The sequence below is a fragment of the Anopheles cruzii genome, chromosome 2, assembly GCF_943734635.1.
Source record: "Anopheles cruzii chromosome 2, idAnoCruzAS_RS32_06, whole genome shotgun sequence".
In the NCBI taxonomy this organism is placed as follows: Eukaryota; Metazoa; Arthropoda; class Insecta; order Diptera; family Culicidae; genus Anopheles; species Anopheles cruzii.
Genome location: NC_069144.1, coordinates 2422414 through 2446036, shown reverse-complemented (window position 1 = coordinate 2446036; position 23623 = coordinate 2422414). Strand labels below are relative to the sequence as shown.

General features: G+C 50.1%; 6 protein-coding genes across 6 annotated transcripts; 3 read left to right on the top strand and 3 right to left on the bottom strand.

The window, feature by feature from the left end:
• The first annotated feature begins 10113 nt into the window (after nt 1–10113).
• LOC128269213 (protein Rae1) lies at nt 10114–11805 on the top strand. The gene has a single exon (XM_053006614.1). The coding sequence runs from the start codon at nt 10223–10225 to the stop codon at nt 11306–11308; it is 1086 nt and encodes a 361-aa protein (XP_052862574.1). The 5' UTR covers nt 10114–10222; the 3' UTR covers nt 11309–11805.
• LOC128269214 (NADH dehydrogenase [ubiquinone] 1 beta subcomplex subunit 3) lies at nt 11342–12076 on the bottom strand. Its single transcript, XM_053006615.1, has 2 exons — nt 11970–12076; nt 11342–11812 (listed from the first exon to the last, which is right to left on the bottom strand). The coding sequence occupies exon 2, from the start codon at nt 11797–11799 to the stop codon at nt 11467–11469; it is 333 nt and encodes a 110-aa protein (XP_052862575.1). The 5' UTR covers nt 11800–11812; nt 11970–12076; the 3' UTR covers nt 11342–11466.
• Nucleotides 12077–12485: 409 nt separating this feature from the next.
• Nucleotides 12486–14339, bottom strand: LOC128269411 (protein aurora borealis). Its single transcript, XM_053006867.1, has 3 exons — nt 13701–14339; nt 13087–13615; nt 12486–13018 (listed from the first exon to the last, which is right to left on the bottom strand). The coding sequence occupies exons 1-3, from the start codon at nt 14337–14339 to the stop codon at nt 12486–12488; spliced, it is 1701 nt and encodes a 566-aa protein (XP_052862827.1).
• Nucleotides 14340–15179: 840 nt separating this feature from the next.
• LOC128277700 (uncharacterized) lies at nt 15180–16282 on the top strand. The gene is made up of 3 exons (XM_053016200.1): nt 15180–15609; nt 15681–15780; nt 15846–16282. The coding sequence occupies exons 1-3, from the start codon at nt 15530–15532 to the stop codon at nt 16191–16193; spliced, it is 528 nt and encodes a 175-aa protein (XP_052872160.1). The 5' UTR covers nt 15180–15529; the 3' UTR covers nt 16194–16282.
• Nucleotides 16283–17097: 815 nt separating this feature from the next.
• Nucleotides 17098–18925, bottom strand: LOC128269405 (zinc finger protein 883-like). The gene has a single exon (XM_053006861.1). It carries the CDS (start codon nt 18874–18876, stop codon nt 17098–17100), a length of 1779 nt encoding a protein of 592 aa, XP_052862821.1. The 5' UTR covers nt 18877–18925.
• A 3029-nt stretch (nt 18926–21954) lies between these two features.
• LOC128267964 (zinc finger protein 672-like) lies at nt 21955–23459 on the top strand. Its single transcript, XM_053004933.1, has 2 exons — nt 21955–22972; nt 23055–23459. Exons 1-2 carry the CDS (start codon nt 22056–22058, stop codon nt 23179–23181), a joined length of 1044 nt encoding a protein of 347 aa, XP_052860893.1. The 5' UTR covers nt 21955–22055; the 3' UTR covers nt 23182–23459.
• The last annotated feature ends 164 nt before the right edge of the window (nt 23460–23623 follow it).

The window sequence follows — 23623 nt, the reverse complement described above, 5'->3', positions numbered from 1 at the left end:
CATGGGCATCATGTCCGGGTGTTCTCGGGCTCCCGGTGATACGACAAATTACGAATGCAACCACAATGGCCAGTTTCATCGCTCACTCGAGTGGCCCGAGAATCCGGCTCCCGTTTGCCGTTCCGCTTGTCGATTTCTAGTGTCGAGAGCATAATTGAGACCACTCGAGGCGTTTTGGGAAAGGCCACCAAGAACCATGGAAACATTATTTGCAAAAGATCGTCCCCGACTAGCCCGCCCCCGAAGATGGTGACGTTTGTTGGCCGGTCAACAAGAAACAAACTGGGTCATATCGATGGACCGGACACGATGTCCGGACCGCACCCCGAGACTGTGATAATGTTGTCACCCGGTTGCCCTCCCCCTTCAATAATCAATATTGTCTCGCACCCGGCCCGGCGGACACTGTGGAGTGCCGGGCACGGAGCACGGAGAAGTGAGATTTATGGGCAAACTTTTGCGAAACGTTTTGCATCCTCCGTGCCGTGGAGTTCTTCTAAGCGATTTTTCACCCCACCGCCAGCACCACTACCACCAGCATGTCCCAAAAGACGCCTCGAGTGAAGAATGAAGTCATTGTGCGCCGCTCGGTGTGACTTATGATAAGCCATTCCTTTCGTCTTGCGCCCTGGAGAGGACCTGACGCTTTCGGCTTCCGCTTAGCCCGTGCGCCCGTGTTTAGTGTGTCCTCTGTGCTTTCAATTTTCTTCTTCAAAAGGAAAATTAATTACACGACCATTATCGGAGCGCGCTTCGCATGGTGGTGCAGCAGCAACTTTTGACAGACGCGAAATATGCTGAAAGTTGTTCTCCATCACCCCTTGAGGCTGGTAACTCAATTTTGTGAGCATTTTCTCTTCCTTAATTCGTGTGCTTTTTTATGAATTAAAGTACCCGGAGCCCGGAGCGTGAGGGCGATGATTGCCGGGCGATTACGGCATCATTACCGGCAGGCAGGCAGCCATCCTCCTCCCCGGGGAGGGGAGGCGCGGGATCTCAATCCGGTCGTGGTGGATCCAACGTGATACGGCTCACAGTTCGTGAAAACGGCCGGCTACAGATCGTCTAATCCGGTTCTAATGCCTAATCTAATTTAGCACGTTGTTACAGCAGGACGAATGATGGCCACCGTATCTAGCGTTGTGATAAAACTAAAGGAATGGCCGGTTCGTAACTTCTCGCAAGAGGTGCGTGTGTGTCCTCTTTCGCCGAACCGGAGTGGCGATAAAACGTCGCTACACATGTCGAGCCTCGCCAGACGCTAACTGAATCAACCCGGGCTCCGCCGCTCCGGGACGTGAAGACGCGCCATGGCGACGCCGCAAACGATGCGCTGATGGTGAATGTTATTGTTATTAGCATCATTATTTGGCACCGCGAAGGGCGGCGGCGACGGCGACGGCCACGAACCGATTACAAGCCTGACGGATGATGTTGCTGATGGAGTGAAGATTGATAAAAGCGATGGCCCGTGATGATGATGCTGTTGGTGGCGCACCGCACAGTTCCTCCTATTTATGGGGTGTGCTTTGTGTGTCGCATAGATTCATCTTTAGAACTCATCCGTGTAAACCGTGGGCTCCGACGCGGTTAATTCAATTCAAACGCCCAGGGACCGTGGCGTAAAATGGAACAGTATGGCACAGTAACATTAACTCGTCCAAAACTGAGAGAGTGGAGCGTAAAAGAAATGTAATCATTTTTGGACCCCCTATTTGCTAACCAAACGCTTGGTAAGTCATCAAACCGAGTGCGCGCCTGCTGGTGACAGGTCAGGCCAGGAGAGAGAGACGATATTACTTTGGCCCAAAAGAACGACCCTCTGGCCCGTTCGCAAATATGTATTTAGTGGCGCCCTGTAGGACACGGTAGTCTGCTGCTGTCGGCGCCGTGTTCTGTGTTCCTTAACCCCCCTGAGAGCGACAGGGACCGATATTAAGTGTCATTCCGGGGTGCCAAAGGCCATACGGTTGTTTGACAACATCGCCACGCAAACTTCACCGAACACCGGACAGTTCCGAAAAGCAGGATGGGAACTATTTGCCAAACGCGACGCGCGGTGGTCGACGAAAACAGAGTGCCAGAGAGATCCGTTTACGGGGTCAGATACTAGGGAGTTCGAAGTACAACTCTGTTAAAAATCTCCTGAACCACTCGCGGAGCTCGCGATAATTGAATTAGACCCCAACCCGAAGCCAACGGAGACACGTGTAGACCATTAAACGACCATTCGCGTAGACAATACCTTTGATTTGAATGAGCTCAAGATGGTGCTTCGCCCGATTGGTGGTTATATGATGTTCAATTGACCAATCAACCTCTCTCGGAACGGTAAACTGAAGCGCGTCGTGTGGTGTGGCGCCACCCCGAGTGACACTCGCGGCCCGGCAGCAGGTCGACGGCCCCCACATCTATAGCATCAATTAACCGCGACCGCCCTGTGCGCGACCACAAGACGGATTCACGCCCGGCGCCGTCGGATGGCTAATTCGTTCCATTCAAAAGATCAAAGCCCCGTCGGGCGACGTCGAGGTGTCGCTCCGGAACGGCGTGATAATTAAACATTTTTTCACACCTTTTCATGCTTTCCACGGGAAACGTTTACGGGCATTTTATGGTAAGCGGGGTACACACATGAAACCGTAATGGGGACACGGGGCCCCGGCTCGACGGGGACGGTACACGCGACCTCCGCGCGAGTGTGAAGCGGCTTCAATCAATTTACTCCAATTGACGGTAAACTGCGTAGAAGCTCTGCCTGCCGGCGCGTGGACTAAGCCCTCTGGGACCGAGCAAAGGAACTGGCAATGGAATAATTGTCTACTTGAGTCTACACACAATTGAAGGGGATTTCGATCCGTTCTGAAGGAGCGGATTAGATGACACATTGCAACTCTTCGTGGGTATCTTGCCAGAACGCTGAATAACTCAACGTCAGCGCAAGCAATTGCGTAATGCTGCCCACCAGCCGGTACACTATTAATTGCCGGCTCCCCAAACAAGGAAACGGTCATTCGGGGGAGATGCACACAACCCGTCGGTTGCGCGATGTGCACGTCGCATAATAAAATTATTCAACGATCCATACGCGAATGATGATTAATACGCGAGCTGGCTGGAGCGCCGGGCGCCGCGTGAGTCATCTGGAAGTCCATTTTGAGGGACACTTCAATTCGTACACTGCACATTTGCGCCGCGCCGTGCGATTAGAAAGCCCCACCACCAACTGTTCCCCGGAATATTGTGCGTCAACAAGTGTCATCGCGAGTCCCCCACCGAATACATTGTGGCGCATGGTGCAGAACCCCATTCTCGTAAGAAATGAGTCAGCAGAAGGCCGAGAAAGGCTAAGAAAAGGACTGCGGCACACGGAGCCTTGACAGCTACACGAAGAAGAACACGAACAATTTACGCCACCAGCGAGAGTGCCGAGAGCACAATCATGCGGTTGGTTCCGGCAACCCGCCGTTCCGACCCGACCCGACCTGACGATGACAGAACTTTCCGCGTGGCCGTGTGGAAATGACATCCGCGTCCGGCTCGCTCGCGGGAACGGTGGAATCAAAAACTTCCTGCGCCAACGCCATGAGCCGAGTGTATGACCCCCATTTTCGCCCACTTTTTTTCGCTTACACACACACACACACACAGGGAGAGCCTTCCTCGCCAGGCCTCGCGAGGACTACAATAATGCAAATGTGGCTGGAAAAAGTTTAGCACGAAAAAGAACGCAGCGCGCGCAAATGACATATGTACGTGACGCGCAAGACGCGGCCTCGAGGACCCGGACCCGTGTCGAGGTCATTTCCGCCCGAAGCATGATCCACATTTCAGTTCCGGACGAAAGAGAGCGTGGACAGAAAGAACCGACGCCGCGTCTTGGTCAGAATCCGCCCGGGAGTTTGTGAAATTTAATATGCCCACGGCCAGACACGGCCAGACACGTCGTCTTCGTCGTCGTCGCCGTTGGGACATAATTTATTAGCATTTTATTGCCAATGCGGAGGCATTTCGGTCCGGTGGCAACGCGAATGAAAAGCGATGACGACCACCGGAACCGGAATGCGGATTGAATGTAATTTAAAAGATTAATTTTTTGTTTAAATTATTACAAACCCCGCGCAGGGAAGCGGATTTGGAGGCCCCGCCGTCAGCGAAAGTACGGGAATCGTCGCTTTGAAGACGCACCACCAACCATCGACGCAGTCAAGTGGTTACGCGTATTCCGTATCTCAAGTGCACTCGTCTTGACATCTTGACGGTGTTTTATCGGATGCTTTAAAAAGCGGCAAGTAATGAATTTTAAAAGTAAAATATCTTCCCCTTTTGATCTTCCGGATGATCCCGTCGCTTCGCTGATGCTTCTTCTAAGCTCCGGCAACACCATCTGGCGTTTAGAAGTCGCAACCTCAATAACTCATCCGTTTCGGAGCCTGCTCCGTGTCCGTCGACAAGTTTCTCTGTAGCCGTTTTTCCAAATCACAAATCGAATGACGGTCCCATTAATGCAATGGACCACTAGCCACACGCCAGCCCAACCCAACCGACCTGGACCTGGACCACGGACCACGTGTGCGAAACCTTATTCCCGGGGCACCCGAGGCACCCGGGTGATGATGCGGCGCTGTGATGTGGTGGCAAATTGATACAAATTTGATGTCCGCCTTTTGTCCCTGGCGTCCCAAAGCCCTGTGCCGGCCAACGCAACGTCATGTCCGGAACCACTCTCAGTCAGTCAGTCAGTCACAGGATTCCTAACAATGGACTGAATGGGCGGACGATGGCTACTGCGATGGATGGCTGGGAGGTCTGTGACAATTCCAAAGATAGTTCGCAGCACAAATGGATCCCGGGCAGGGCAGGGGGTGGGCGCGACATATTCCGACTGATTGGGCTTTTGTTCGGATTGAGCAAATTTGAATAGATCCATCACATCATGCGAAGATGGACCCGGCGGCCACACACGGTGCGTGCGTTGTGTGTCCTGCAGAAAGCCTGGCCACATCCTGACGCAAGCTGTGCGGAGCTCGTGGAGCGTAATGAAATAATTCCACCGAACAGCGACAGAGGTTATTCGCATAAGGAATTTCGCAATTTTAGTCCTGGTCCTGGGAAACGATTTCAAATGAACTGACCCCACCACTGACCGGTAATGTGTGGTGCGTGTCGCTCCGATTTGTTGGTAAACGAAACAATCTGATCCCGCCGGCTTTATCTTGTTTGGGCCACCAGAAAAGCTCATTTATTGATTTCGGCATCGTTGCCGGGGGGCCGGATAATGGATTCCCAGTTTATAAACAACTTTGCCGAACCAGGGCCAGAGCATATTCGTCAGCCAGAAGCCAAGAAGAAAGGCGACACATATTTTCGTCGTCTACTTTTACATAACTCCCGTGGCCGTGGCGCGACGGCGGCGGTGACGACATCCCTGATCTCCGCGGGGATTCGCAAAACCGGAGCGGAATGCGGAATCCACGCCTTAAGGGCTTCCCCGAGCCCGAGTCTCGGTGCCTCGGTTTGCGGGTGTGTGTGTGAAAATTGATTTCTGCACGACCTTCCCTTGAGTTTTCGAAATCATCCACCGCCGTGTGTGTGTGTGTTGGGCGCGCGGCGTATTCCCCCCGGGAGGATGGTGGATGATTGAAAGTGCTTGGGGTCCTTGCTCCGTGGTAAGCCCCGCCGATAGACCCCGCCGAACATGGTAATGAGGTTCCCTTCGTTTCGGAATCACCGATTTTCCTATCTAATCGCGTCGTGAGTGGTGCCAATAAACGAGTCGCTCCGGAGCGGAGCAGGAAAGATTTTTTAAGGGGTGGCATTTTACATACGATGTTTACGTAAGTGGCCGATTCCCACTGGCCGTGTCACGTATTCCACATGCTCGAGACCGTCTGTCAACTAATAAGACACCCGCTGCCGACCAGGTGCTAAAATGAGACGGCTTCAGAATGATTCCCGAATGGCCGCAATAACCTTACCAACAGATGCGCCCACCGGTGCCGGAGTCTTATCAGATCTGGCCAACAGCGCACACACACCAAACAGTGACCGTGTGTTGTGCAAACAGATTATTCCAGCTGGAATCGCATAATGAATTCCTTGAAAAAAGAAATAGAATTTTCGGCAGCGGCGCGGAATATTTCCAATTGGCCCACTCCCGACCGCCCGCGTCCGCGGAATGCTTCCATCAACATCGAGCGGCCATCAGGCCATCGAGCGAAAACACATTTCGACCGACCCTCGGGTGTGTGTCGGGCGGTAGACTGATAACTCTATTGGAAATTGAATTGCACAAATGGAAGCCAGAGCGAGCGAGTGCTTGTAAATCAACCACACACCTCTCTCGTCAGGCGCGCCCGACGCGGCCTGGTCGAGGGCCACGAAACAGGGTTCGGCAGAGGGCTACATAATAAAACAGATTCGTCTTGCTCGTTGGCGCGGCGCGTTACGCAAATGATTGGCGCGTCGCTAACGCTGACTCCGGAAGCCATAGAGGGAGCCGTGGAATTTACATCCCGGACCCATCGTTCCGGCGACAAACAGCCGCGGTCCCGCCAGTCCGCGCCCGGCGCTAACCAAAAATTACGGGCGTTCAATTAAATCCCGATTGAATCCGTGCATCGAACCGGCCGAAAGTGGTTCGATTCGGCTCGTGGCAGCGCCACGCAGTTGCGCAAGAGAATTCCGATTCCGCTTAGGAAACGCAACAGGCTGCACACGGTGTGTGTGTGCGTGCCACACGGATGGTGGTTGACGGTTGTTACTGATTATTTATAAACTCATCTTTTCCCCGCAGTAGCCACGGCAACCGCCGACGCCGACACCGTTTTCTAATGCGTGCCCGGTTCACGGAGTTCCGTTCTGCGGGAGTTAAATTGCAATTGCTACTGCGGCCCGAAAATAATGTCGGGAATATATTAATTCTAAATTCATTGCATCTAGCTTAAGGTAGTCCAGCCCCAAATGCCAACTCTTGAGTCGACCGAATAGTCCGCAGTCACAAGGGTCTACGGCTGCGGAACGATATGGGTCGAGGTTGTGGCAAAATGATCACGAAGCGATCACCGAAATGTGACAAGGAGCATCCTCATGAAGCAAAAACCAAAAAAAGTCTTTCCACAAACCTGATTATTTCAACGCACATAATTACGCAAACAACCACCCAGCCCAACCACCCACAAAGTATTGTTTATTGTCAGTTTAGTCATTTAGAAGGAATTCATGATGCACAAAACTGCGGCACTTTCTTCGGGGCCAGCTTCAGCCAGAATCCATTTCGAAACTATTTCGCTTTACGGTTCGAGGGATTTCAAATTTACCTACAAATCGAAAGAAATGTTAATTAAAACGAAAGGGCGCCTAGGACTTATTACAAAATAGGAAGTGCTGCGGCCTCCCAAGTTTTCAAGGCTAATCCCAGCGGATTACAAAAAAGCATTAAATTCCATCGTTCGAAAAATGTACACACAAATAACCGATAAGGCGTCCGGGGGAACCGTGGGACTCTCGACACTTCCCCCCGGGAACAGTGGCGAATCTCAGAGACACGCGGCCACCCGGTGCTGTGAAGGAACCGAGCACTGATGTGATTAGCTGATTGATCGATTCTGTGGCATCTTCATCGGACACAGTTCCCCCCCCTCACGTCGACGCTAGTGGCGACGACCTTCACCGGGACCGCGGATGCTTGATTGAGTTATGCTGCTGTGGGCAAGTTAGTGGTGGTGGTTTTCGAACCGGACTGCGAATGTGTACACACCACCGTAGGGCTAAAGTTCGGTAAACATTGATAAGACACCCTCCTCACGGAACGGAATTGATTTCCCGCAGAACCCTAGTGCCCCGTCGTCGGACATCGGAGTTAAACTTATTCAAAGTTCAATTTCTTCGCCAACCTACCTTGTGGTTCCTCTGGCCCGCCACCAGATCGTTCGGTCGTGCTGCTGCTGATCCACGATGATCGAGTGGCCCGCCGCAGCTCGGAACCGGTTGCCACGGTGGCCCGCGAAGTTGGTGCACTTGCACCTGAAATTTGCACGCCATCGTCAATGTCACGGCCGGTCGATGACTTACTCGCCGTCGCGCCGACCGCCGTGGCCAGTAGCGCCACCAACAGCAGCAGATTCGACGCCCGTCGAGCGTTGACGTCAACTTTGGCCCGCGCTCGAGTGGCCTCGTTTTGAGACGACGCCGCCGACGCACAGCACCACCGGCGACAGCGAGATCGCGACCGCGCACAGAGGTACTTCATCTCGTTGCTGCTGCTGCTGCTCTGCGCGCCGCCTTTTCGGCCGCACAGGACGCTCTTTTCGAACCCCGGCTTGCTAGGATAGGACTCTTTTTGTTTTCCCCCGTTCTGTTCCGCCCCGTTCGCAAGCGCAAATATGTAGAACCGCGTTTTCGCAATCACACGCCGAGGGCACCGACCACCATCTGGGACACCGGACCGGCGCACGGCACCGCCGAGCAAATATTTTTTCGCCAAAATGCGCACTTGGCAATTACTTCATCACGAGACGCGGCGGCACGGCACACTGCAAACCGAAACGGAACCCCACCTGGCAGAAAGAGGGGGGGGGAGAAGCAGAAGATTAGCCGCGAAACACATGCCCGTAAAATCAAAGTAAACTGAGCGCGCGAAAGGCGCCCAGAAACAGACACACGCGCTCCAGAGTAACCTCTTTTTACCGCTCGCCGAGAACAAGATTATTTTCGTTCACGCGCGGCGCTTCGGACACTACCATTTGGCTTGCGCAACGCCCGATTCCCGGCCGTGTCAATCGGCTGCGCAATCGGCTTTCGGCGAAATGCAATCGGTTATTGCACCACACCAACCGGAGAGGCCATTGGTATGTTCCGATTTCTAGAACTCCCAGGGCCAGGCCGTATCACGATTTCGTGTCGGCAACGAACGCACCTTCAATTGAACACTCCAAGAACCAGGAGGAGTCACGCACTCTGGAACGTGGAACGCGGATGCGAAGCCAACTGAGAAGCAATCAAGCCGCCGCAGCACAAGACGACGACCCGTCTCGCGGGTTGTTAAGGCAACGAGTCAAGGGCCGGGGAAAAACCACCAAAACAACCACTTTCTTCCTCTTCTTCTGCTTCGACCGCACGGCGCGCCAAGTTTACCATCCAACACGCACACTCACACACACACACACAAGTGCACCGAACTCCGGATCAACGCGAGTACGCACAAACAAACGGACGGGCCGGATCGCTTCGGGCTATGCGAACAATTTTTAATTGAACCGTTCTTGCTCTGCGCCTACTGCAGAAAAGAAGTACCGAAAAGGCTGTCGAGAGACGGCGGAACACCGCGGCCGCCGCACCGTCCGCACGCGTTGGTTCTAGAAAGAAGCAGGATTCAAATTGCACCGAAAGCGGATTTTTCAATAAACGCCAACCTTCGGATTGGGACTACGCACACCACGCTGATCCTGTGTTCCCTTCGCCCGATCAACCCTTATGATCTCACGCTTATGTTTTCTTTCCCTTTCTCGCTCACTCATTCATCTCCGGGCCACTTGCCATTCATTCGTTCGCACAGCATCCTTCGCTCGCCGTGCCAGGCCCCGACGGGGCGGTTTGGCGATTTAACGGCACTTCAGCGGGGAAGCCTCACTCACGGTTTAAGCACGGGTGCTGGAAACACCATTTCACGCACGAAGGAGTGTGCCTGCGGCGGCAAACACTCTATAGGAAAACACGCACCGTTCCGCGTTCCGCGCAACACAGTGTCACCGCGTCCGAACGGCACGGAAACTCACGAAAGAATGAAACTTTCGTGCGTTCGTTCGTTCGTTCGGTTCGTTCAAAAAAAAAAAAAACAAAAAGGAGCCAATGGGTTGTAGCAAAAGTCTGTCGACCACGCAAAAAGGGTTTCAACAAAACCGATAGAAAAGCAGTAAGTGTCAACCAAATAAACACAAAATGTTGTTCTCGGTGAAATAAATGTTCTCCTCGCGGCTTCTGCTCACACGAAAGGACGACCGTTTTCGTTTTTTCGATCCTTAACATTAAAAAGTGGTGTGCCGTGCTGGCTGAGTGACCGACTGTCACTTTTGACAGCACAAGCGCACCGGTTGAAATTAGGCGCTCCAAACAAGACGCAATTGTTTGGAACGGAGTTGATTCCAATGTTTTTGGCTTTTGTGGTGGAATTTAGACCGGTTTCTTGCAGATTGTAACGCGTATCGGACCGCTTCTGGCCACCATGTTCGGCACACAACAACTCGCCGCCAATACGGGCTTCGGCAACCCCACCCCAACCACGGCCAGCAACCCGATGAAGGACTTCGAAGTGAGCTCACCGCCCGAGGACACCGTTTCGGCGATGGAATTCAGCCCGGCCACGCTGCAGCAGAACTTTCTGATCGCCGGCAGCTGGGACTGTAGCGTGCGCTGCTGGGAAGTGGAGCAGTCCGGCAAGACGGTTCCCAAGTCGATCAAAACGATGGGCGGCCCGGTGCTGGATGTGTGCTGGGCGGACGATGCCAGTAAGGTGTTCATCGCGTCGACCGACAAGCAAGTCAAGTGCTGGGACCTGGCCTCCGATCAGGTCGTTCAGGTGGCCCAGCACGATGCCGCGGTGAAGACGTGCCATTGGGTGAAGGGAACCAGCTACACGTGTCTGATGACGGGTTCGTGGGACAAAACGCTCAAGTTCTGGGACACCCGGACCCCGCAGCCGATGATGTCGATCCAGCTGCCGGAGCGTTGCTACTGTGCCGACGTCGACTACCCGATGGCGGTCGTCGGGACTGCCGGGCGCCACGTGCTGATCTACTCGCTCGAAAACAAACCGACCCAGTTCAAGCAGCAGGAGAGCCCGCTCAAGTACCAGCACCGGACCGTGTCCGTGTTCCGCGACAAAAAGAAGGCTCCCACCGGATACGCACTCGGTAGTATCGAGGGGCGCGTGGCCATCCAGTATGTTAGCCCGTTGAACCCGAAAGATAACTTTACCTTCAAATGTCACCGCTCCAATGGTTCGACCGGCTACCAGGACATTTACGCCGTGAACGACATCGCTTTCCACCCTCTGCACGGCACGCTGGCAACGGTCGGCTCGGACGGAACGTTCAGCTTCTGGGACAAGGACGCTCGCACGAAGCTGAAATCTTCGGAAACCATCGACCAGTCCATCACCAAGTGTTGCTTCAACAGCAACGGCCAGATCTTTGCGTACGCCGTCGGATACGACTGGTCGAAGGGCCACGAGTACTACAATCCGCAGAAGAAAACGTACATTTTCCTTCGCTCGTGCTTCGAAGAACTAAAGCCCCGCGTTTCCAGCTAAGCGCTGGGCCCCGTAAATTCAAATCCCACGGTCTGCGGTCTGCTACAGAGCGAACAGATTTATTATTTGAAGCGTTCTCGATCGGAAATAAAATCTAATGCATGATTAGCAACAACCACACGACTCGCGCGGCACTTCTTCCTTGGGGTCCTACTACGTTAGTGGTGGCTCTTTTCATCGCCATGCCCGTTGCCGTGACCGTGTCCGTGTCCGTGGTAGTCCACGCCGAGTGCATACTCTACACCGAGCGTGGCAACGAAGGCAGCAAAACCGAGCGGGAATCCCTTGAACAGGAACGTTACGAGCCTCGCACGATGGGTGGAGAACTGGGCCACATTGTAGCGCCACACTTCGTTCCTTAGCCACGGGTCTTTCAGGCCGCGGCGCGCCAGGGCACGCTCTACTTCCTCCAGTTGCGGCGCATCAGCCACCTTGTAGATCGATGCATCCGGCACCTTGTACGGTGGCCCGTGACCATGCCCGTGGCCCATGTTCGCGCCGAATCTGCGTACCGAATGTTTACGTTCCAGTGCGACCCGACCATTACATAATTTTAGTTCCACCGGAAATAAAAAGGAGAGTTAGCAGGGTTTCCAGAGTCGTGCAACAGCTTACGGCCCGGCCATGCGTAAGAAGCAGTTGTCCTTCCCCTATGCCTTACCAGATTGTTTTTTAGCAAGAAGACCAACAACCGCGGTTGATAATATTGTTTTCAAGGATCGCCCGAGAATCGACCGACGAACAGTGAACTTTTTTTTATTTTGCAATTGTCAAAATGACAGCATGATGCACAAGGCATTTGAAATATTTCACGGAACAGCAAACCTTTTCGTTTTCAATCAAAGCAAACCGCCCCAGAAATTGTGATCTTTTGGAGTATTTTACTATCATAACACTATTTAATCAATCTTTTTAACACAATACAATAAGGTCGACAAAACCGTTACGTACCACTGCGGCATAAGTCCATTCAGTCCTTCTGTTCACGTTTGAATGTAAAAAAAACCTAGTCCATGATGGTCGCATCTTTTCCATAGTCAAAATATTGCTAATTACGAATGGGTATTTCGAAAATTTTTCTAATTTAGCGCCCGAGTCTTCAATCTAACGTCCATCACTTTGTTTGGTCTAAAACGTGCGTAAAAAACATTAGTATTGCGCTTTCACATTTCAAGTTTTACAGTCTTAGAGTTGAGGAGGAACCATGATTGCAGCTCTTAGTGGCCTGGCTAGATAGGGCGCGTAGGTCGCCACCGCCAAATCGGTGGGCTTTCTTTCCCGGCGTGCTTCGAAAGTCTTCGGAAAGCATCGAAACATCCGACAGGTCATTGCTTTGACTCTCCTCGTTGAACCCACTGTCGGTGCGATAGAAATTTACAGCGCGCAGCACCTTCTCCGGAACTGCGCCACTGACTTCGGTTATCCGTGGCAGTTCTTTCACGAGTCCGTGCTTCGCGAACAATCCTTCGGTTCCGGTTCCGTGGTTCGGTCCCTGCACCGATTCGTCCTTTGGCGTTTCTAGCATGAAAGATTGAGACAGATTTTTACGGTTAGTGCGCCGGGTTTCTTTCCGTCGCATGCGCCGCAGCGGTGTCATGGAATGTTGCGATTTTTGTGACAACTCTAGCGACGAGCTGGTCACTGTGTCGCAATCGTTGAAAAGGCTCGCGTCGGCCAATACGTTCGTCAGCTCGGTGTGCTTAATAGAACCTAAGAGAAGAAGAGGGTTCATGTATCGTTCGAGTCCGCCATGTGTTTGACCCTGCCACCGAACGAACCTTGCTGGCTTTCGTTTTGCTGCAGCGTAAAGTACAGGGCGTCACCCTGACTGCAAGCCGACGGTTCCGGAGTGCTCCGATAGATAGCGTCCACGTCCGAATGGTGCGGATCGTGCGACGTAGTCGGCTCTGGTGGACTGAGCGATGTCTTCGAGATCGGCGACAGAGCCCCGAAAGAGCTATCATCCTCACTCTCGATCACGGGACTGAGAGAGATGTCACCGTTGCAGAGCATTTCCCGGGAACCATAGTATCGGGAGCGTTTCATGTCTTGCTGAAAACTGTCCGTTTCGCCACTGCCAACCATCACCTCCGGTGAGATAGGTGCCGGGCTAAGTGCTAGAAGATCGATATCATCTAGCGAGTCCGAAAGCGGACCCGTTACATCGGCATCACTTGTTCCGCCGTCTTCGTTGGGGTTGAAAATGCTAAACAACTTGCGCCGCAAGGAAGCATCGCGCGCTTCGTGATCGATGCTACTGCTGGCCGAAGATTCGTCAAGCGACACACCGTGCTTCTGCTGTTGATCCTGTGCGGGTTGGGAGAATAGGAAAGGTAGCTTCTAAATCTCTGATTCGGCTCATCGCGAACCCCGATTCCGTGGCTACACTCACCTCGTTGAATGTAAGAAACTTCCCTAAAACGTCCTCCACCTCGGGCGGTAGTGTGGGGGGAAACGTTAGGACAGTCTGGGCCACTCCGATACACTGTTTCCGGCCCGAGCGCACACTGGACGTACCAGGATCGACGCTTTGTTTGGAAAGGACCACTTTCTGGCCCCGCAGATGACTATCGATCGGGCTGGGAACGATGCTGTGCTCCTTGAAGTAGCTGCTGATGGCCGCTTGCACTCGGGCTTCCACGGCCGGGTCCGGTGTTTCGTGAAACTGCGTTTCGTGCGCCTCAACGTTGGCCGGCCCTAGCGACGACAATTCGTCGATCGTCCACTCGAACTGGCTCAGGCTGCTGTTTTGCGGTGTGCTCGGACGGTTAAACAGGGACGGGCTGCCGATCATCGGCAAGTGCAACCGATCGGCAAGATGCGGTTCGAAGGGATTCACGACGCGGCCGTGTAACATGCGTGACGGTGGTGTGTGCATCACTGGAAGCAAGTTGAACCGGCTGCTGGTGGCCGCGCGCGGCGTGCCGACGGCCATTATCGATGGTGAAGAGGTCATCGACTGGCGCGACGAGGTCCTTGCCAGTGCGGTTTGCAACAGTTTCCGCGGCGTCAGAAAGCTGTCCGAATCCATTGCACGTACTGGCCCCCGGAACGGGTGCGCGAATGACAAGCCAACACTTAAAGAACTTACAAATCAATCGGAATAGGCAGTGAAGCCGAGCGAAAAAAGGATAATAGAAAATGTCTATCGCACAAGCACGCCGCCGCCACAATGCACAGAGAAGGTGATTAAACTACAATAGTTGCCAGTCTTCACTCCATTATCACAGATCACAGCCAGCACAAACAAGCTCCTTCGAGCGCGTTCTCGCGTTTGGAACGTTTGGTTTCAAACAAGAAAATTGTCAACAGCTTTCCTCCGGGTTAGCGGTAAATTTAGCCGTTTGACAGTTCAGTGATTCGAGCAGCGACGGTTTTTCAACCGATTATATTTGCCGGTGAATTTTTACAAAAAGTAGTTTTTCATCAAAATGCTAAGCATGATTTGTCTTAAATTTGTACCAATGGTTAGCCACTTTGCAAATGGACTGATAAATTTAGTTTCTATTGTGAATATTTCGTGAAGCAAGTTGCTCGAATTCAGCATTTTTTTTTTTTTTTTTTAATATTTTCCCGATGGAACCATCCTGTTTCTCCCCCTCACCAGGGGCCTGTATAGCAGGGCAGGGGGCAGGAGCGCGATGCATCATCGCCCTTTATTTAGTATTTACATAGCACATATTTACATATAGGACTATACTTATGCTACATTACATTACGCACATACACAAGCCGCCGATATAAGCGTATAAACATTCTCAGCTCCGCTACGAGGAGCTGTCAGTCCGTCGCGATCCGCTCTTGCTCTTCACAGCCGGTTGATAGGAACAAACGGTACCGGTGGTAAACAAACAACATTGTTAACAACAAACGGTTAGCGAAGTGTTCGCCTAGCAGCTGCAGCGGCAGCTACGTCAGCAGCTGCAGCAGCAGCTGCAGCCTCAGCCTCCAAGCGTTGCTCTTCTCGCCACGCCTCTTGAAGCTGCTGCGTTACGGCTCGGCAGGCCCGGGCAAAGCGCTGCCAGCACTCCGGGCTCCGCAGCATCTCGCTCATCAGGTTATCCGGCGTGAGGGGGGTGCGGCCGTCATCCGCCAGCAGCTCCGCTCTTTCCCGCTGGACGAATTCAGTATTGGACAGCTGCCAAAAGCTGTGTTGTTTTGTTTACCGTTGTCGGTGTCAACAGCAGTGGAACGCTCGAATCGGATCAAAGTAGGAAGAAAATGTTAGCCATTCAACCAACAAATCCGGTGGGCATTCCGGATAAATTGTGGCAACCACACTTTGTGACGTTCGAAACAACGTAAGGGCTATACGAAACCACCAAAGACAGATAGTTACGGTGTTTGCTTTAATGTTTTTGTTTCGTTGTAGGATGGGTGAACTCACCGTGGAGCTGTACTGGAAACATGCGCCTAATACGTGCAGAAACTTTGCGGAATTAGCTAGAAGAGGCTACTACAATAGTACAATAGTATAGTTCATATATATATATATATATATTATTATATATTCACTATATATTATTTTATCATATAGTTCCATCGCATCATACGCGACTTCATGATCCAAGGAGGGGACCCAACAGGCACCGGACGCGGCGGACAATCCATTTACGGGGCCACCTTTGCGGACGAAATACACTCGGACTTGAAACACACCGGCGCCGGCATCGTTTCGATGGCAAACTCCGGACCTGATACGAACGGGTCCCAGTTCTTCATAACGCTCGGCCCAGCGCAATGGTTGGATGGGAAGCATTCGATTTTTGGCCGAATCCATTCCGGGATGCAGATTGTGAAACGGATAGGGCTGGTGGAAACCGACAAAAACGATAGACCTGCGGAAGCTGTGAAAATTGTTAAGGCGAAGGTCGAAAAATACTGATTGTAAGAATCCCGAATTTGCCTCCCAAAACGGGATGGGGTGTTTTTTCTTACTCATCCCGAAATTAAATCACCGTCTGCTTGTTTTAATAAAAAAAATCCTGAGAAACCGATTTTCTGACAGCTGAACCGGTGCTAAGTGCTGCATCTGGTGCCCCGGGGCCGCGGAGTCAGCGGAGCATTCCATGTTCTACTGCCCGCGCTTTCAGCGAGAGAGAAAGAGGAGCTGCTGGCGGCCACGAGCGAGATACTAAGGAGGCCAGAGCTGCCGGGCTCGTACAAACGGTGGTACAACTATCTGAAGACGCTGCGCAAACAGGTGAAGAGCAGACGGATCACGGACGGCGCATCTGGATGGACTACTGTGCATTCATGAGGTCCCGTATAAGATTACGCTGGTCGAGCTGTACGAGGGTAAGCTACACGAAATCATCAACACCTACACGGAGGCCGTCCACACGGTCCAACCGAAGCTGGCCGTCAGGAAGCTGTACACCCTCTGGGTAGCGTTTGCCAAGCTCCACGAAACGAACCGCCAGCTGGAGGATGCGCGGATCGTGTTCGAGAGGACACGTTGCGGGAGATGCTGCGCATCAAGCGCTCGGGAGCAACATTGAAACACGGATTAATTCTACTTCTTATTTGGGACTACAACCGCTACGCGGTCTGGTGCTATTCCGTAACGGATCGTTTTTACGGGCGGGGTTGTTAGCCCTGCGCCAACCCCCTCTGCCATGCCGGTATCGGGAATCAAAACCATGGCCGGCTGTGTGACGACAAGAGGTTCCGGGATTCGAAACTCAGGCCAGCTACGTTACAGCAACGAGCGTTACCGACTGCTCTATCAGCGTGGGTTCGGATTAATTCTGTTAGAAAAAAAACGCAGTTCTTCAAGACTATTAAATTTATTGACATTTTTCAGGTTGTTGATGCTTAGCAGACTGTCGCAGGTCCTTGTTATGAACTTTCATATGTCTCTGCATGTTTTTTTGAACATGAAACTTTTTACCACAGACTTTACACTGGAATGGCTTTTCGCCGGTATGAGTCCGAATGTGATCCTTAAGATAGGATTGCCGTGCGAATTTGTCAGGGCAGTGAGGACATTGGTGTTGGTCCTTGTTGTGAATTTTTATGTGGACGCGCAGGTTGACTGCCGCATGGAACGTCTTGCCGCAGACTTTACACTCGAATGGCTTTTCGCCGGTATGAGTTCGAATGTGATCCTTAAGACGGGATCGCAGTGCGAATTTGTCAGAGCAATGAGGACATTGATGTTGGTCCTTGTTGTGAATTTGCATATGTGTGCGCAGGTTCCGTGCCACATGGAACGTTTTGTTACAGACTTTACAAGGGAATGGCTTTTCGCCGGTGTGAGTCCGAATGTGATCCTGAAGTTGATCTTGCCGTGCGAATTTGCGAGGGCAATGAGGACACTGATGTTGGTCATTGTTGTGAATTTGCTTGTGGACGTGCAGGTATCGGGCCGCATGGAAAGCTTTGCTGCAGACTTTACATTTGAATGGCTTTTCGCCGGTATGAGTCCGAATGTGATCCTTAAGACGGGATCGCAGTGCGAATTTATCAGGGCATTTAGGACACTTGTGTTGGTCCTTGTTGTGAATTTTCTTGTGGGCGTGCAGGCTGCTTGCCACATGGAACGTTTTGCAGCAGACTTTACATTTGAATGGCTTTTCGCCGGTATGAGTCCGAATGTGATCCTTAAGACGGGATCGCAGTGCGAATTTGTCAGGGCATTTAGGACACTTGTGTTGGTCCTTGTTGTGAATTTTCTTGTGGGCGTGCAGGCTGCTTGCCGCATGGAACGTTTTGCTACAGACTTTACACATGAACGGCTTTTCGCCAGTGTGAGTCCGAATGTGATCCTTAAGATAGGATTGCAGTGCGAATTTGCCAGGGCAATGAGGACACTTATGTTGGTCCTTGTTGTGAATTTGCTCATGAGCGCGTTGGTTGCGTGCCGTATGGAACGTTTTACCACAGACTTTACAAGGGAATGGCTTTTCGCCTGTATGAGTGTGGATGTGAATCTTCAGCTTGGATGTGTTAGGATACGTACCGGAGCAATGGGGGCACTGGTGCTTTTGCTTGTTTTTATGCACATTACGATTAACTTTTGAGTTTTGCTTTTTAGACACTAAGAACTCTGCAGCGGCGATATCCTTTTGGGAACTTCGCCGTTTATTTGACCTCAACAGTCGCCGCTCGCCAACTGCGGAGACAGATTGGTTACCTGGGTGTCCTGATTTTTCTTCACTATTAGGATCCTTTTGATTCCATTTAGGGGCTTCGGTGCCATATTTGATAACCAAATTGTTGTGATCTGAAAATGATGCTGGGTCGTCAGGACCTGTGATGGTCTTCCCTGCCACAGAAGCTTCCCCTTCGACATCGATTGGCTCCGTTTTGAGAATATTATGCTCATGTTTCAGCTCAGTATCTGATGGCTGATCCTGCTGCTGGTCGTCCATTGGTTCACGTTTCAAAAGTGTTTCCAGCGATTCTTCCTCTGCCTCAAACAAATCGTCATGGAGATTATAATCGTATGTACTACTTATCTGTTGTAAATTAGAAACCGTTTGACTCGATTGATAATCCTCTTCCGAACCTTCTGCGACAACCTCTGTTTTCACCACCGATCCAACGCCACCGATTTGCTGCATGTCAGCGTCAGAATGCTCTACAGTTGTTTCGGAACCGGTTAAATGGGTGGTGTCCATTTCTTGCTTAAACCGTTCGATTCTTGCATTGTTTAGCAACTATCGAGCGCAACTTGTCCAGAAAATCACACCGCGATTTGCATGCCGAACACAAATACGTTGGAAATCCGGCAAATAGTTTCATCTGCAAAAAGATGAGGAACATGTCATAACCGTTACTGTGGTGGATGCAGCCCAGTTTAAGAGGCACAATGTACATGTGGAGAAGGGAGACACGAGAAACAATGCAGCAGCGCGAACGTTGTTCTTAGAAAAGAAGCGCGTTTGGGTAAACAATAAGAACGAATAGCCATTGGGACCACCCGAACTGCATCTTCTGTGTGAAGCGCGCTAAGCGGAAGTTATATTAACATTGGGCTCAGGATAAACGGGATCACCACGATAGGTATTAAGTGGAAAATTATAACAGAGCAAAAGTATTGAGCAATAAAGAACGTTGAACACAAACAACAACAAAAAAAAACAAAAACAACAAACAAACCTGTGCCCGAAAGCGTTCCAGAATAAACGGTAATAAAAGATCGTTTATTGCTGAACTTTGTGTTTTAGCTGGTCGCAAAATGATTATAAAACTTTGCCGTCTTTGTCTGGCAAAGACAAGAACATTAATCAAAGTTAGTGTAGTACAGTCGGTTCCCGGCGATAAGCTTAATCTAGAGGACCTAATTCATCGATACCTGGCAGTGGTAAATCGAGAACATCGCTGCGTAAACTCTCAAGCACATTTATTCGGGTGTTAAATTTGGACCGATGTTATTTTCAGATTGATCTCAGTTACGGCGGCGTCACAATTATGCTTTGCACAAAGTGCGCTAAGATGCTGAGAGATTGGCACACATTTTATCAATCTTGTCTGGAGAATAATAATAAATTTATAAAGACATTGGAAACAAAGCTGGACACTAGCAAATCTCGAAACAGTTCACGCTCTGCCCTCAGACGGTATGATATTGAAACTGTTCTCATAAAATCGGAACATGTACCCCAGCATTGCGACGACCCGAGTATAAATTCCTCCAAGAATTCCAGTTGCGGAAGCTTACCTGTGCAAGACATGCTCGAAGAGACAGCAAGTAAAGACGATGCAGAATATCAAAGACCAGAGGAAACGGATGACGAAGAAATGCCAATGGAAACACAACTCATGCAAAGATGCCAAAGTTCAAACCGATCAAAAGTGCATAGTTCCTTAACTGATTTTTCCGCCAGCGTTGATTACGACCTAGCCGTCGTGAAATCCGAATCAACTATCTACGGAGACAACGGGACAGCACAAACGGATGATGATAATGAATCCACTGGTACGGACGGTGGTCGGGATGAATGTACTACAGGACCGATTAACAAAAGCCTAAACTGCACTGTCGGACAGCGATTATGCGATACCGGAAAGTTCGATTGTGAAAGCATAGGCCAAGAGCCGGAGTTCGTATGCCTAACGGACAACATTTCAGACGATAATATGCCAAATGGGGATCAAATTTTTGGCATAACAAAAGCACCAACGATGCGTTCGGCTAGCACAAATGTTGCGCCGGAACCATCTACCACAACTGGCACTGGCAAACGTGTGAGAAATGCCAAGGACGACATAAGCGGTGTTTGTCACATTTGTGGCCTTTTTCGAAAACATCTGTCGTTGCACATGAAAATACACAACGGTGAACGTAATCACAAATGTCCTTACTGCCCAGCGGCATTTGTGGATTCCAGTAGCTGCAAGCAGCACATCAACGCGCACACAAGGGAGAAGATGTACAAATGCAATCTTTGTGACAAAGAGTACTCATCGCCGAATGTGCTGCGGAATCATAAGGACAGTCACTCCGAGAAAAAGAAACACATCTGCAAAACATGCGGCAATGCATATCGCTACAGAGCTGCCCTGAGGCGCCACATAAAGACGCACACCGAGGATCCGAAAATAAAATGCACCGAGTGTGAGATGCGGTTCTATTACAAGTACGTTAGAGAATGTTAATTTAAAATGGCAGCAGGAAAATAACCGACCGTTCTTATTCTTTTTTCCAGGGGCAGGATGCTCTCGCATTTACGAAGCCATTTCGATCCTGAATTTTCCTGTACGATTTGTGATAAACGATACACGAAAAAGAGCTCCCTAGACACTCACACTAAGACTAAGCACAAGGATCAAAATGCGTGTCCTCAAGGAATGCCGACCGACGCCTCATCTTAGTAGTGCTAGGGATAGGTACCTTCATCCTATTTAACATTGTTTTATTTGCGAGACCGATAACAACATTCCCATGAATGCCAAAAGTTTTGCAAATGTCGTTTCAGTTAAGTGAATAGCTGTTGATGCTTCGCCTAAAGATTCTTTAAGAATAAACAACAATGCATTCCACTGCAGCATTCAAAACATCCTTCAATTGTACTCATTATGGTTTAAAGATTGATATTTTAGTAAAGAAGTGATACTTGAAATGATGAACAAACGGTTTTATTCGAAAAGACTGGCGAGAACGGCTGCTCGAAATGTGCTCGAAAATTACTCGTCACAGTACCAAAACAAACCAACAGAAAGTGCTCGAAATGACAACCAGTTCGGAATCAAAACAAATAGCTTTTCCTTTGCTGTAAACCATTTTCAGGCCTAGCTGTTTCCGCGGTTGCTGCTTGCAAAATGATAATGAAACTCTGCCGCCTGTGTCTCAGAGAGGACAAAGAATTAGTAAATCTTACTGGCGTCCAGCCCTTTACCGGGGATCAGCCAAGCTTGAAGACACTTATTCGTCGATACTTGTCCATCGAAGAGGTAATCCTTGTTGTTGTGGGCAAACGTTGTGGTTTAATTCGGATTTCGGTATTTCCAGATTGATTGCAGTTACCGCGGTGTTACAATTAAGTTGTGCACAAGGTGCGCTAAGGTGCTGAAAGAGTGGCACCTATTTTATCAATCTTGTGTGGGAAATGATAAAAAGTTTCGCCAAAAGTTAGTTAAAAAACTGTACTACACAGTTTATGCAGAGAAACCTTCCACGGATGAATCAGAATCCGAGAATGAGACTGTTGGATCGTTGGTCATAAAGTCTGAGCTGCTGTCCATCGAAATCGACGAAAAAGATGCATATTTCACTGCTGCCGGTTCCAATGGAAAAAGTATGAACGTGGAAGATATTGTTATTGAACCAGAGTTTTTTTCCCCGCAAGACAACCTACCAGAGCAGAATGCCGATAAAGTCCCATTGAAATCGAGGATCAAACAAAACGAGCAGGAAGAGTGTTGTTCTAGCGAATTGGAAACTTCTTTCAGATCCGAAATAGTGATTTGCAAACGCATGGCACCAAAACTGGATCATTTGTTTTCCAAGAACGACACGTCGGGAAAATCGATAAGTAATAATCCGGATAGAACGCTTGAAAGACAACTCATAAGGCAAGCCGGCGAAACACAGGATGTGGAGATCACATGCGAAAGAAAAGCGATAAAGAGAAGTCCGAGCTCGTGCAGTTCTGAAAGGCTCGATTGCGAAACTTTGAACCAGCACGGATCGACTGTTACAGAACCAGAATTTGTATGCCTGGATGATAGTGTTCCCCAAGAAATACCGACGTTATCGAAAATAACTCTAAGAGAAAGCAAGAGTAACAAACGGCCTGCAGTTTGTTCATCGACGGATAATCCACGGCTCGGCACGAAGAAAGCTATAAGCGGTGTTTGTCACATTTGTGGCCTGTTTCGAAAAAATCTTTCCGTGCACATGAGCAAGCATACTGGGGAGCGAAAATTCAAATGTCCACACTGCCCGGCAGCGTTCACGGATTCTGGTAATTGCAAACAGCACATCAACATACACACGAGAGAGAAAATATACAAATGTGACCTGTGTGACAAAGAGTACACATCGCTGAATGTGCTGCGAAATCATAAGGATAGCCATTCCGAAACGAAGAAACATGTCTGCAAAACATGCGGCAATGCGTACCAGTACCGGCCGGCACTCAAGCGTCACATGAAAACTCACACTGAAGAGCCAAAAATCAAATGCCCCGAGTGCGAGATGCGGTTTTATTACAAGTAAGTTGTAAAATTATTCACATTGTAATTGCCTTGCTCGTGCCTTTTGTGCACGCTATCTTATGCCTTGTTTTCGTTTTAGAGGCCGAATGCTGCTGCATTTACGGAAACATTATGAACCTGAGTTTGCTTGTGAGATTTGTGGTAAGCGCTACACTACCAAAAGTGCCTTACACAATCACACAAAAATTAAGCATAGCCAGAAATAGAAACCTTGGCCGCAAAATGAACACGTTAATCCTCAAAGATCCACGGCTGTAGCTGTAGATCCTCTAGATCCTGTAGCTGTACCCAATTATGTAAGACAAGTTAGAGCTCTCAAGGAAAATTCAGAAACAAAACTTTGTAAACTGGAAGCTCAAACTACTCGTATTCGAATAAATTTTAGGCAATAAGAAGCATTTTCACTACACAAACCGATCACATCTGAGTAGTATAGCATCAATCCGTGCACCGGATTATTGAATAATTTAAACTCCGTGGAAGTCCTAATTGAATGTTACAAAGCAAAGGAAATAAATTTACAATGATATGTGGTGTGTAAGATATCCACAAGCGCTGCAAAGTTTGAGATATCTTTATCATTAAAATTAAACAATTCTTCCGCTTTCGTGGCCTTACTGTTTGTTCAAAAATTCTGTTTCGATAATA